Source organism: Pongo abelii, chromosome 8 (genome assembly GCF_028885655.2).
Source record: "Pongo abelii isolate AG06213 chromosome 8, NHGRI_mPonAbe1-v2.0_pri, whole genome shotgun sequence".
NCBI classification, from domain to species: Eukaryota; Metazoa; Chordata; class Mammalia; order Primates; family Hominidae; genus Pongo; species Pongo abelii.
The window spans coordinates 110,626,431-110,638,763 of record NC_071993.2 but is presented as its reverse complement, the minus strand read 5'-3'; the positions used below and the strand labels follow the sequence as shown (position 1 = coordinate 110,638,763).

The 12,333-nt window shown below is 54.3% G+C and overlaps 1 protein-coding gene across 11 annotated transcripts in view; it reads left to right on the top strand.

Annotated features, from left to right (window-relative positions):
* The window catches only part of SH3PXD2A (SH3 and PX domains 2A), a 258,377-nt gene that overhangs the window by 191,357 nt on the left and 54,687 nt on the right, over positions 1 to 12,333 (top strand). For 9 of the 11 annotated variants that reach the window (XM_054522795.2, XM_063727731.1, XM_024253349.3 and 6 more), the window contains one exon: positions 1,676 to 1,807. In XM_054522795.2, coding sequence (XP_054378770.2) covers positions 1,676 to 1,807 — 132 coding nt within the window. Of the gene's footprint in view, positions 1 to 1,058; positions 1,148 to 1,675; positions 1,808 to 12,333 lie in introns of those variants that run through there. The other 2 variants (XM_003777626.5, XM_063727732.1) reach the window with 2 other exon arrangements.

Here is a 12,333-nt window from a genome sequence, read left to right as displayed (position 1 = left end):
CCAGTCGCAGTGGCCTATGCCTATAATCCCAGCACTTTGAGAGGCCCAGGCAGGAGTATCACTTGAGCCCAGGAGTTCAAGACCAGCCTGGGCAACAAAGTGAGACCTCAGCTCTACAAAAAATAAAAAAAAATTAGCCAGGCATGGTGGTGTGTGCCTTTGGTCCCAGCTACATGGGAGGCTGAGGTGGGAGGATTGCTTGAATCCAGGAGGTCAAGGCTGCAGTGAGCCATGATTGCACCACTGCACTCCAGCCTGGGCAACAAAGAGAGACCCTGTCTCAAAAAAAAAAAAGTGTACTAGGAATTCCCTTTGGGCTGGGGGTGGTCTAAGAAGGCTTCCTGTAGGAGGTGACTAGTCCATCTCTGGCTAGTGGATCCTTTTCACTCCTAGCTAAAAGCACATCGTATTTTAAGTGTCTTATCCCCACCTCCCCCCCCCCCCCAATAATGGTGATGGGAAGAGTTGAAGTGCAGAGGTTTAAGCAGCATCCAATGCCACTCAGCTAGGAAGCTAAGAGGGCACCCAGCCTGTCTGCCTTCCTGCCTGGTGCCTGCTTAGCAAATGTCGTGCTGGTCCAGTGGCTGAGGAGGACAGAGAAGCTGCTTGCTCCTGGGAGTCCGCCTGCCCTCCCTCTGCTGCACCCAGCTTTTGACCCCTCAAGCCCCTCAAACTGCCGGGGCCTGACCACAAGCCCTGGCACTGAAAGGCAGAGAGAAACTGAGTCAGTCTCTGCAGCCAGAGGGCCTTCTCTGGAAGCAGGGCTGGGGGCAGGCCTGAGGCTGGTCCGACTGCACCCGGCCTGGGCTTGGTGGCAGCGCCTGGGTGAGCCCGAGGAGCAGGAACGGAGCGAACTTGAGGAAAAGTTGGCGGGGGGCGGGCTGGGCTCGCCAGCCGCTGGCGCGGGGACTTTCTTCTTGGGTTTCAAGTAAACAGTCTGGGCCTCCTCCCCCTCCCCTGCCTCCACCCCCGGCTCCTCATTCGACGGGTCTCATGTGTTTCTATTTAAGGGTTGCGAGTAAACCCCAGTGATTGGCGGCCTCAAACCCTCTTGACTCCTCGCCTGGGCCTGGGCCGTGGAGAAGCTCTCTCCCGCTCTCTCCTCTCCCTCTCCCGCCCGAGGGAGCAGGGCTGCCTTTTCTCTCGGGTTTGCAGGGGTTGGGGGCAGAGGCTGGAGCCTCCTGCTTGCCTTTCCTTTGCCTCTGGCCTCAGCCCTCATGGGCCGCCCACCCGCTGGCTCGCCGCCCTCCCCGATGCCCCTGCCGGCCCGAGAGGGAGGCCGGAGAGACCCCGTCGGCCCCAGGCCTCCCCGCAGGCTCCCTCATGCCGGGCTGTGACTAACTCATCGCAGCACAAGGCTTCTTTCTGAGCTTCCTTGGCCTCCGCCTCCGCCTCCGCTCTGCCTCTCTCGTTCCTCCTCCTCCTGCCCGTCCCCTCCCCGGCCCCCTGGCTCCCCATGTCCCCCGGACCCCGCGGTGCAGCGGGCCGGTGTGGGGCCTTGCTATATGGCCTGTCCTTGGCGCCCTGTGAGCTGCGAGCCCCGGCTGCGGGCTGCCCCTGGGAGCGGCGCTGGCGACAGAGCAGCCACCCCCGAGGAGGCCGATGGACAGGGGGCGCCCCGGCCGCGGGGCCATGGCTGGCCGCTGGCTCACCGCGTGCTTTCTGCCCTCGCCAGGTGCCGACGCCACCGCCGAGCCCATGATCCTGGAACAGTACGTGGTGGTGTCCAACTATAAGAAGCAGGAGAACTCGGAGCTGAGCCTCCAGGCCGGGGAGGTGGTGGATGTCATCGAGAAGAACGAGAGCGGTGAGTGCCCTGGCCAATGGCCGTCCACTGGGGTTCCGGTCTGGCCCCTGGGCCGAGCTGGTTTTTGTTCCTCCCTCCTCCCCCACCGCTGCAGCTATACGTTATTTCCATCTGGCAGAGAGAGGGCCGAGGCGGCTGAAGTTTCCCCCTGTTGGTTTGGGCTGCAGGCCAGCAGTTTGCCTGGTGGTGGAAGAATGTCTCCCTTGCTCGGGGTAATTAACCGGCCTGTGTTAATGCACGTTCAGGCACAGCGGAGGAATAAACGGCCAGCCCTGCTGGGGTCCCCGTGCCCTCAGAGGCCCGTGGGGCAGGGTGCTCTCAGCTCAGGGATGCCCAACAACAGCCACATTCTGAGCCAGGGTCCAGGCAGGGGCAGGACAGCCCGGCCAGCTGGTGGGGAAGGCAGGCCCTGCTGTCACCGTGCGGTCCAGGGTCCCCGGGTCTCTGGCGAGTTGTCTGTGGAAGGGCCAGGCCTGTGGGCGTTGGTTGGGATCTGGTTGGGGATCTCACTGCCCCCTGCCGAGCTGGAGGCCCCAGGACCTGGAAAGCAAGCGCAGTGAGGGGGATGCAGCCAGGCCTGGGCCGGGCAAGGTCCCGCACTGACAGGGGCCATGCTGACAGCTGCCCGGGGCAGCTGGTTCTCAGGGTGCCACAGATGGTGCAAAGGTACCTTGGTGTCCCTGGCAGCAGGAGTCATGGCAGGTGAAGAGAGGAGAGCCCAAGCCTGTCAGTCCAGGCCTGTTCGGCCCCCAGCAGGGCCAGGGCTGGGACTCGAGCCCAGGACATCCATCAGCTCGCAGCCTCCCAGGGCTTGCATGGGTTTCTGGGGTGTTTTGTTTCAGTTTCGGTTTGCTGCAGGGAAGGCCCCTGTGCTCAGAGCCTCTCTGAATGGTGTTTGGTGCATACTTCCAGAGGGGAGGAGCCTGTTCTCCTCTCCTAGTCCCACTCTGTGCCTTGCCAGTATTTAAACCCGGAAAGGAAAGGCAAAGCATAGGACGGCAGTGCCTGCTCCATAGAGACAGGAACCCAGACACAGGGAGGTTGCGGGGAAGCGAGTCTCCTGGGATCCAAAGCAGAACCATGTGCCTCCTCCATAGAGACAGGAACCCAGACACAGGGAGGTTGCGGGGAAGCGAGTCTCCTGGGATCCAAAGCAGAACCCTGTGCCTCCTGGTGGCCAGGAGCTGTGGAGATGCTGAGGAAATCCCAGTGGGCCTCCTGGGGGAGGTGGGTGCAGGCTCCTGCTGCTGGTGGCTCCAGAGAACAGGGCTGTGATATGCGTATAGGGCCTGACTTGTGGCCCTCCTGCTCTGAGGTCTTCAAAGTGCCTGCTCCCCTCTCAGGTCAGGCTGTGTCTGCCCTTGTGCCTGGAGTCATCACCAAGGTGGTCGGCAGTGACAGTCCTCCCTGGCAGAGCCATGTCTCTGCTGTGAGGCCTCAACCCTTCGTCCCAGGTGCCCACACTGGGCTCCTTCCTGGGCAGCTTTGTCCTTAGCGTTTGTCATGCTCATGGCGCCACCTCCCTGCCCCCAAAGGAAGCTAGCAATGTCATGGGGGTCTGGCTCTGGAAACCCCCAGCACCTGAAGACCCAAAGCAATGGATCTCTAATGGTGACATGGGAGACCTCAGGCGATGGAGATGTTTGTTGTAGAGCTTGCATCAGGAAAGCAGTGGATCTCTAATGGTGACATGGGACACCTCAGGTGAGGGAGAGGTTTGTTGTAGAGCTTGCATCAGGAAAAGTGGTTCTTCTCAGAACTTCTGGCTAGGGAAGTTCTGAGAGAACCAATGGTTCTCCCACCATGCCTGCCTGTCACACCATAGCTGTTTAACCCTTGAGCAGCAGGAGGTAGTGAGCCCCCATGTCTTTGGGGGCTGCCAGCCACTGGCCAGGATGGCTGAAGATGAGAGCACACAAGAGGAAGTCATCCTGCTGGAAGACTCCAGGATTCCCAGGGCATATGCGCCCTCTCCCCTCCTATCCCATCTACAGGACCCTGGGACACTGGAGTCCTAGGATTGGGGGAAGGAGTCTAGACAAAGGGGGAGACGCCTGCTCTCCTGAGGAGCTGCTGATGGCTGTTAGAGGTGGCCCAGGCACCCCAGCTCCCCACGGCCACCTGTGGCCAGAGCAGGCCAGTCTGGCACGCAGACCGAGAGAGCTGCTGTTCTTAGAAGCCACATTCTACCTGCCACTGTCTGCTGGGGGGCTTAACTTCTCTGGGCCTCAGTTATTCCCTCCATTAAATGGAGGTGACTTTGTGGCTGGTTGGAAGCAGGGGCTGGAGCAAATGACCTCCCTGAGCTCTCTCTCAGGTCTGAACTCCAAGGCTGGGAAACTTGGTGGGACCCTAGGTGTCAGATAGAAAGATCTTCCCTGAACATGGCTTTTCTACTTCTGGGAGTTTCGTATCTTTACCGTTGGTGGAGAAAGCTGCTCAGCTGCAGATGTTTGCACAGGACCTGGAGTGCTGTGCCTACCTATTCAAACCCGTCTGTTGCTATCTACCAGGAGGCCTGGAGTATACATCCAGCCTAACCAGAGAAATGAAGTTGGGTGGAGGGGAGAAAGGAAGAGGGCCAAGCTGCAGATCTCTGGGAGGGTCTTTTCCCAGTTCAGGGAAGCTGGAGGCCTGACAGTGGGGGAGAGGAGGCATCTTGTGCATCCTGAAGGAGTGGTGAGTGAAGCTTTTGAACTCAGGAACAAAGACCCAATTGTGAAGCCTTTGACCTTGGGACACAGTGGGTGTGTTGAGGCATTTCCATTTGCATTGTTGGGCAATGGCCCCAGCCAGCACCATCCCTACCTCCCTGGGCCTTGCCTTGCCCACAGGGTGCCAGGACTCTGCCTGTGTCCCCTCTTACTTGACTGGGAGTGCCTCAAGTAGAATGTCCACAAGAGGACCCAGCCACCTCTGGCTCTGCCTGCTTATCAGAGCCCCTCTGTGCTCTCATTGGTCTAAAGAGAGATGTGCATGGAAGGTGATTCTGAGTCAGTAAACACCAGGTGGCAGGCCACATACTTCACACACATCATTCTATTGGGATATCATGGAATAACACCATGCAGTAGAAGGCAGTTTAACCAATTTGTGGCTGAAGTAATAGGCTAAGAGGCTAAGTACTTGCCTTAGAGTCCAAGAGCTAAGATCTCTCCCCTCAACAGAGGCCATGCAGGGAGGCTGAGAATGGGCCCATCCCAGGTGGGGAGGGTAGAAGTCCAAGCTGGCGATGCTGTAGGTTGAGGCAAGATGCAGGCTGGGTGAGATGGCTGCAGAGCTCCCTGGAACATCTGTGGGGAAGGTTGTCTCTGCATCCCTCCTTCCAGCTAGTGGGAATTCATGTTGTTCGTTGATCCATTGAACTTAGGGACAGGAAACAGCTGAGAGGGTCTGAGGAAGGTGATGTGTACCTAGGACTGAGGACAAACCTGTTCCAGAGAACAGGAGTCAAAGAAACCCAAAGTGAGACTTGAGTAGCTTTAAGGAAAGCATTTGTGATCAACCAGTGGGCCTAGGGCCAGACCAGAAAAGGACTCTTTTTCTCCATTGATCAACAGGGACACATAGAGCAGGAAGATTCATAGTTTTGGTAGCTTTGCCACCCAGCAAGCCATACCAGGGCATGCAGCTGCCATTGTTACTTTGTCTTTGGAAACCCCTCTACCCTTGACATAAGCAAAAGTGCATAAGATGCCTCCTCTTTAGGACATTCATTTGCCTCAAATACTGCATTGACTTCCCTCTCCAGCAGGCATAATTTCTGGCAGCGTGGTGACATCAGGGTCCTGGTCACTCTGATTTGTGTGTTTAGCAAAGCTGCATCCAACTTCCTAGGATTGTTTCCTTCTTAGGACTGCAGGCCAGGGGAAGAAGTGGGGAGATGAGTCAACAAAATTTTTCCTGCCTCACCTTTCTTCTCTGAGTCTTTGCTTACTTCCTGGCACTGGGCATGATACATTGGGAGTTCTTATACTTCCATGGAAGCAAGAAATTTTGAGCTCCTGGTCCATCTTTTTTTTTTTTTTTTTTTTTACAAGTGAGAAAACCAAACCTTGGGAAGAATTTGAGAATTTTACTCCCCTCTAGGGTCAATGCTTTAGTCCCAGTTGAGTTGTGAGCGGAGGACAGAAATTCACTCAGACTTTCTTAAGAGATTGCTGAAGCAATAAAGGAAAATCTCACCAAACCCAGGGGTGAGAAGTAAATCAGCCTTAGGGGGCTGGGACTGGGAACCAAAAGTCAGCACGAGCCAAAGCAGCTTCTCTGTCTCTCTTACTTACCATGTGGATTTTTTTTTTTTTTTTTTGAAATAGAGTTTCACTCCTGTTGCCCAGGCTGGAGTGCAGTGGCATGATCTCAGCTCACTGCAACCTCCACCTCTGGGGTCAAGCGATTCTCCTGCCTTAGCCTCCCAAGTAGTTGGGATTACAGGCACCCACTACCACAGCTGACTAATTTTTGTATTTTTAGTAGAGACAGGGTTTTACTATGTTGGCCAGGCTGGTCTCAAACTCCTGACCTCAGGTGATCCACCCGCCTCGGCCTCCCAAAGTGCTGGGATCACAGGTGTGAGCCACCGCGCCCAACTACCATGCAGATTTAAAGCACAGCTATGCTCTTCTAACTGTACACCAGCCTGCCTTCTCCTCTCATCCGACTATGACAGCAGCTTGTTTGAGTGGCGTTGGTTTCTCAGGACCAGACTTGCATGACTTTTCAGTTGAGATCTCTCCCAACAACTGAGTTTGACCTCTGGTTCTCTGAGTTCAGAATTCAAAGTTTGAATCTGATGGTTTCCTCACCAGCAATGGATTGGCAAACGTTAGATCGGGTGTCCAGCCCTGGTCCAATAAGCTGTGTCCCGGAGAACCATCAGAGTATAAACATGGTTACCTAACCAACCTCTTCAGCAGAGGCTCTTGGTGGGCAGGTTTTAAAGAAAAGTTACCCAAAAACATGGTGGCTGCAGCCATTTTACTTATTCAGTACCTGTGCATGTGGTGGAGAGGGTGAAGAATCCAGAGTTCCAGTACGGGGTTTAAGACCTAAGTCTATACTGTGTGATATAAGTAGAAATCAATTTGTTTTCTGATGGTTAAGAGGGGGTAGTGATACATACCACATGGGCTTTCTGTAAGGATGAAGTATACTCTATGTAGGAGTGGTTCATTTATTCACTCATTTGTTTCACCGTTCTTGAATACTTGAATACTTTGTGCTAATTGTGTATACATCCATGAGGTTCCTGCCTTCATGGAGCTTAGAGTCTAATTGATGTTCTCATTCTGGTAGACTGTATTGTGAGCCTGGGATAGCCTTACAGACTTTGCTTTTTTTTTTTTTTTTTTTTGAGACAGGGTCTTGGTCTGTCACCCAGGCTGGAGTGCAGTAGTGCAATCTTGGCTCACTGCAACCTCTGCCTCCCAGGATTAAGTGATTCTCCTGCGTCAGCCTCCCGAGTAACTGGAATTACAGGCGTGCACCACCATGCCTGCCTGATCTTTGTGTTTTCAGTAGAGATGGGGTTTTACCAAGTTGGTCAAGCTGGTCTTGAACTCCTGGCCTCAAATGATCCACCTGCCTCGGCCTCCCAAAGTGCTGGGATTACAGGTGTGAGCCATCGTGCCCAGCCTGCATTGTTGTAAATGGATTTTATGTGTATCTTCTACATCTTGCTTAGATTCTGTGCTTACTATGTAACCACCTGATTACTATTATAATTCAGACTTCCACATTTGCCTGCTCCTGGAAAAGAAGTGTCCCAACAAAGATAGGCTAGGCTGTTTCTAGAAGGGCGGGTTTATTGTAGTCTGCATTGCGGATAACTGAACTAACATGCTTATTTCTGCAACAGTCTTTTAAGAGTTTGGCTCCAGTGAACCAGACTCCATTTAGATGTGGTGCCACAGAGGTGGTGCCTGGCCCCACGAGGTCCTGTCCCAGCCATCAGAAAGCCTTGTGCACTGACAGCTCTTCTCTTCAGAGTGCAGCCTGTGTGTGTGTTCTTGCTATATCAGGCTAATCAGCAGAGTCCCTTTTGGCCCAAGGCGATCTCCAGTGTGCAGCTGTTACCCACTTCACAGAGCTGGCTGGAGGGGAAAGGGCCTGGGAGCATAAAGCCAGGAGCAGAGGCAGGCATGCTAGCCCAGTCTTGGGCCCTTCCGCTCAGCTTTATTCACTCCAGGATCAAGATTATGTTGAGAAGGAGATTGCAGGATAGCCTAGCAGTTAGGAACATGGGCTTCGTGTTAGAGAAGGCTGCTTTCCATCTTGATTTGGTTACTTCCTGTGGTGATCCTGGGGAAGTTTCTTGGGTCCTCTCAGCATCAGTTTCCTTACCTGTAAAATGGGGATAATTGTACCCACAGCTATAGGGTTGGTATATGCTAATTCAAAAGGAATTCAGGGCCAGGAATGGTGGCTCATGCCTGTAATCCCAAAACTTCGGGAGGTTGAGGTGGGAGGGTAACTTGAGGCCAGGAGTCTAAGCCCAGCCTGGGTAACATAGTGAGGCCCTGTCTCTACAAATAATAATAATAATAATAATAAAGACAAAAGAAATTTAGTGCTTCATGCAGGGCCTGACACACAGTGGGTGCTCAATAAGTGACAGCCACTAGAAAGACCACTGATTGGGAGAGCTCTGCCACAGATCGACCCTGGGACCTGCAGGGGGCCAGTTTCTTGTGGCCTCAATTTCCCTGTCTGGTCATAGAACTGACTTGGTGGCATCTGAGGACTGTCAGTCCTGAGGGTCTGTGAGGTGGCTATAGCGGCAGGGGGGTTTACTGTCAGGCAGTGAGGCCAGGACAACCCATTCTGGGGCCAGACTCACTCCCCTGGAGTTCTTGCTTGGGCAGCTATCCTTGTCCCAGCCTAATCAACAGAGTACAGCAGGAAGAAGGGTTGGCGACAGAAATCAGGGTCCCATTGGTGGCCTCATGGGATCGGGGGCTTTCATGACAACCCCACGCTGATGGTCCCTCAGTAGCCCTGTTGCATGGTGCAGAGCTGAAGTGTCAGGGATGAAGACAAGCATAGTCGAGAAGGCCTCCTGGAGGCATTGAGCAGGGCTAGGAGAATGAAGGGATTAGACAGGCAGAGCGAAGAGTGTGGGGCGTGGTGGGGCTGCGACTGCAAAGCAGGCATGCATCTAGGTGCCCCAAGCAGAAGAAAAGTGGGAGCTGGGCAGCAGGAGGTGGGAGGGTGGGTCCTTGGGAAGCTGGTGAGCAGGAGAGCTCCCTGAGAAGGGTGAGCCTTGAGGCAAGCCCTCCGGGCTGCATGGGGAGGAGGGTGGCAGGCACAGGTGTGGCAGGGGCTGGGCGGCTCCGCAAATAGTGCTTTCCTCCAGCTGGATCCGCAGTGCCTATTGTCAGGGAGGCATCCAAGGGCTTGTCAACGCCAAGTGCTGCCAGCCACCTGCGTGGAGCCAGCTGCCAGGCAGGCAGGTGGGGCAGTGAGTATGGGGGTACTCCCTCCACCACGCTGTCACCCTGCCCAGGTTGGACAGGCCTAGTGTCCAGTTGCTGTGGCCTGACTCTGTGGACCTACTGGCTCTGTGGACCTCTCGTGTCCCAAACTCCTCCAAAGCCATTTTCCTTGAATAGTTATTTCTCAGCAAAATATATGGGTCAGTGGTGGCCTCGGTGTGGCATGCAGCCCTGGAAATCCCACAGAAGTGCCAGAGTGACAACCACTGCTCACCCCAGTTGTAGCCTCAGGGCAATACCTGGCCACCTTCCCTTTGGGGGACAAACAGGTTTCTACTGACTGAGCCCATGAGCATCTCCAAAATGTTATTTTTCCAAGTTTGAACACCAAGGGGCCTGTGAAGCCAGTCTTCCAATGGCTGGTCAGTCGGTCATCAGTAAATCTGTATGAGCTGACTAAGTGTCAGGCTGGGATCCAGAAGTGACAGAGGCCAACAAAGCCCTCATGGGGCTCAAATATTGCGAAGAGACATGTAACAAGTAAACCAAGGAAGTAATTGTAGGTGTTGACAAGTACAAGTCAGGAAACAAGCAGGCGCTGTGGAGAGGTCAGCAGCAGGGAGGGGACAGGGCTGTGGTCAGGAAAGACACCATTGAGGTGTTGTTAAAGCTGGGGACAGGTGGGCCTTGGTGAATGCAGGGAACAGCAGAAGGCCCACTGGTTCTGGGAGGGCAGGAGTGAGCAAGGGCAGAGACGGGTGCCAGGCCAAGGAGTATTATTCTAGGTACAGCTGTGACTGCATGCCTACTCGGAGCCCCGCAGTGGAGCTGACAGAGGTGACTTGCCTCCTCTGACTCAGGTGTACCTTTGCACAGGTGCCCTGTGAGTGGGCAGCCCTGGAGATCCTCTGCCTGCCCCCAACACACAGACACTGCCTTTGTCCCCAGTAGAAATGACAGGTCTCTCACCCCCCTCCCCAGCTGAAGTGCAGGGAAAAGATCACCCCACACATTTTCTCCACTGTTACGTAACAGATTTCAGCAAAGTGTAAAGCAAACACTTTCTGGGGAGTGTAATTTTTCAGGACCTCAGGGAATTCGGGTTGGGAAATTGCCCCTTCCTCATTCTCTCCCCAGCTTATCCTGTGGCCGTGTGATATTACACCCTTCAGCAGTTGGGTTTTCTGTAATTGTTCCGGTGGGAGTGGGGGACGGCTGCCCTCGTCCCTCTCAGCATCTTTTCAGATTCCATAACCTCATCCTCTGGGTTTCCAGTGCTGACCTAGAATCCTGGCCTCATTGTGGGGGTGTAGCTGTGGTGACCCAATTCACCCAGATGGCCTGCAAAGTCTGGGGGAGCCAGGTCTCAGCAGGGCTCCCCATCCTGGGAGCTGAGCTATGGAATCCCAGGAAACTGACGGAAGCTTCTGGCTCATAGAACCGCCAAGTTCATTTCCCTCTGAAATATGCCATGCATGATTATCACTGGTTTTGTTTCATCCAACTGTCTTAGCCCCAGCTCTACACTCCCCTTCTTAGCTGGGCATCTCTCAGGCTCTGGCTAAAGTTCGTTTGCCTCCCCTGAGTTTTTATTGGATCGGATTGTGGGGAAGTGGCCCAGGAGCACCATGGGAAATGAGCAAAGGCCAAACTCAGAGTAAGTCTGCCAAGGACTGTCCGTAAAGCAAGTGAACTGTGGGTGGGTTTTGAGACTAGTGTGCGATAGCAGATCCCTCTCTCCTCTCGTGACGGGGCCCATTGGCAGTGCCACAGGTTGCCCTGGGATCCCCATGTCCTGGAAAGCTCTAAGGACAGTGGCCAGAAGCCTGCATGTTCTGTTCTTCCACACTCCTGCCAGGAGGGTTACTGGGGAGGTCAAGGCCACCTGGAGAGATGCCTGCTCGTGCTAGCTAAGAGGAGGGGATTTGGGACTTTTTTAAAGGTGATCTCTTTCTGAATCACAGTATTTTATGTTTTACAAGATATAAAACCTTGCAGTCTATAAAACATCTTGGCAAGAGGCAGGATGGATGTTGGCATTCTGTCTTTCCAAGGAGGAAGTTGAAGCCCAGAGAGGTGAAGTGACCAAGGTTGCACAGCTGGGAGGTGGGGCATGAGCTTCAGTCACTGCCATTTGACCAGGTTTTGGAGATCTGGATGTTTGCATTGTAGATTTCACTTCTTTGCAAAGCCAAACTCCAGAGTGCTTCACCACATGAGTTCCCTGGCCACAGAGAGTAGGAAAGCAGCGGTCAGTTGTGCTAAAGCCAAATGGGGCAGGAGAAAGGCCAGGGGCAGCAGGTCAGAGGGAATCTGAAAGGGAAGAGAAGCATGTTGACTCTTTTCCCGCAAGAGAGTTGCATAAGCGTTCCCACCTTTGGCTCACCAGGTCCTTGGGGAGGGGCTGGTCTGTGTGGGTAGGTCAGTCTGCTTACCTGGTGGGCAGCACCAAGGGTGTGAGGGTGGTGCTGATCAGCGCTCCAGCCTACATTGCCTTCTTCTTTCCACTATGCGGACCCATCCTGGCCACTCCCCCAAACACACACCCCCTAAGGAAGACCTGCCATCTGCCACCCTCTCTCCTTCCGCACCCCTACCCCAGCATTCATCACATCTCAGCCCTCAGTGAAATCCTACATGCAGGGGCTGCTTCCATAGGATGCGGTTTGCTCATTCAGTCAACAAATATGAGCACCTACTGTGTGCCCTGTGGCATGCCCAACACTGGGGTGCACATGGACAAGAGGCAGCTGTCCCTGTCTTCCCATTGCTGAAGGTGACAGCATCCTAGGGCTGTCTCTTTACCTGCAAGGTAAAAAGCCCAGATGTAGTGAGTCAGTCATTTTCACTTGGCACCTACAGTGTGCAAGGCAGAAAGCAAGGTATGGCTGAGGACTGGAGATAGGACTCAGAAGGATGGCACAATCTTCTCTGGGCACTGTGAGCTTTCATGAATACTGTCAAGTTTGCTCAGAGACGGGGACAGGGCCTGGATTGGGTGGGTGGTGGAAGACTTCTGGAGAAGGTAGGCCTTGAACAAGGGGCAGGCCCCAGGTGGCTGGCAAAGCTGAAGGAGGAAGGTGCTCCAAGCAG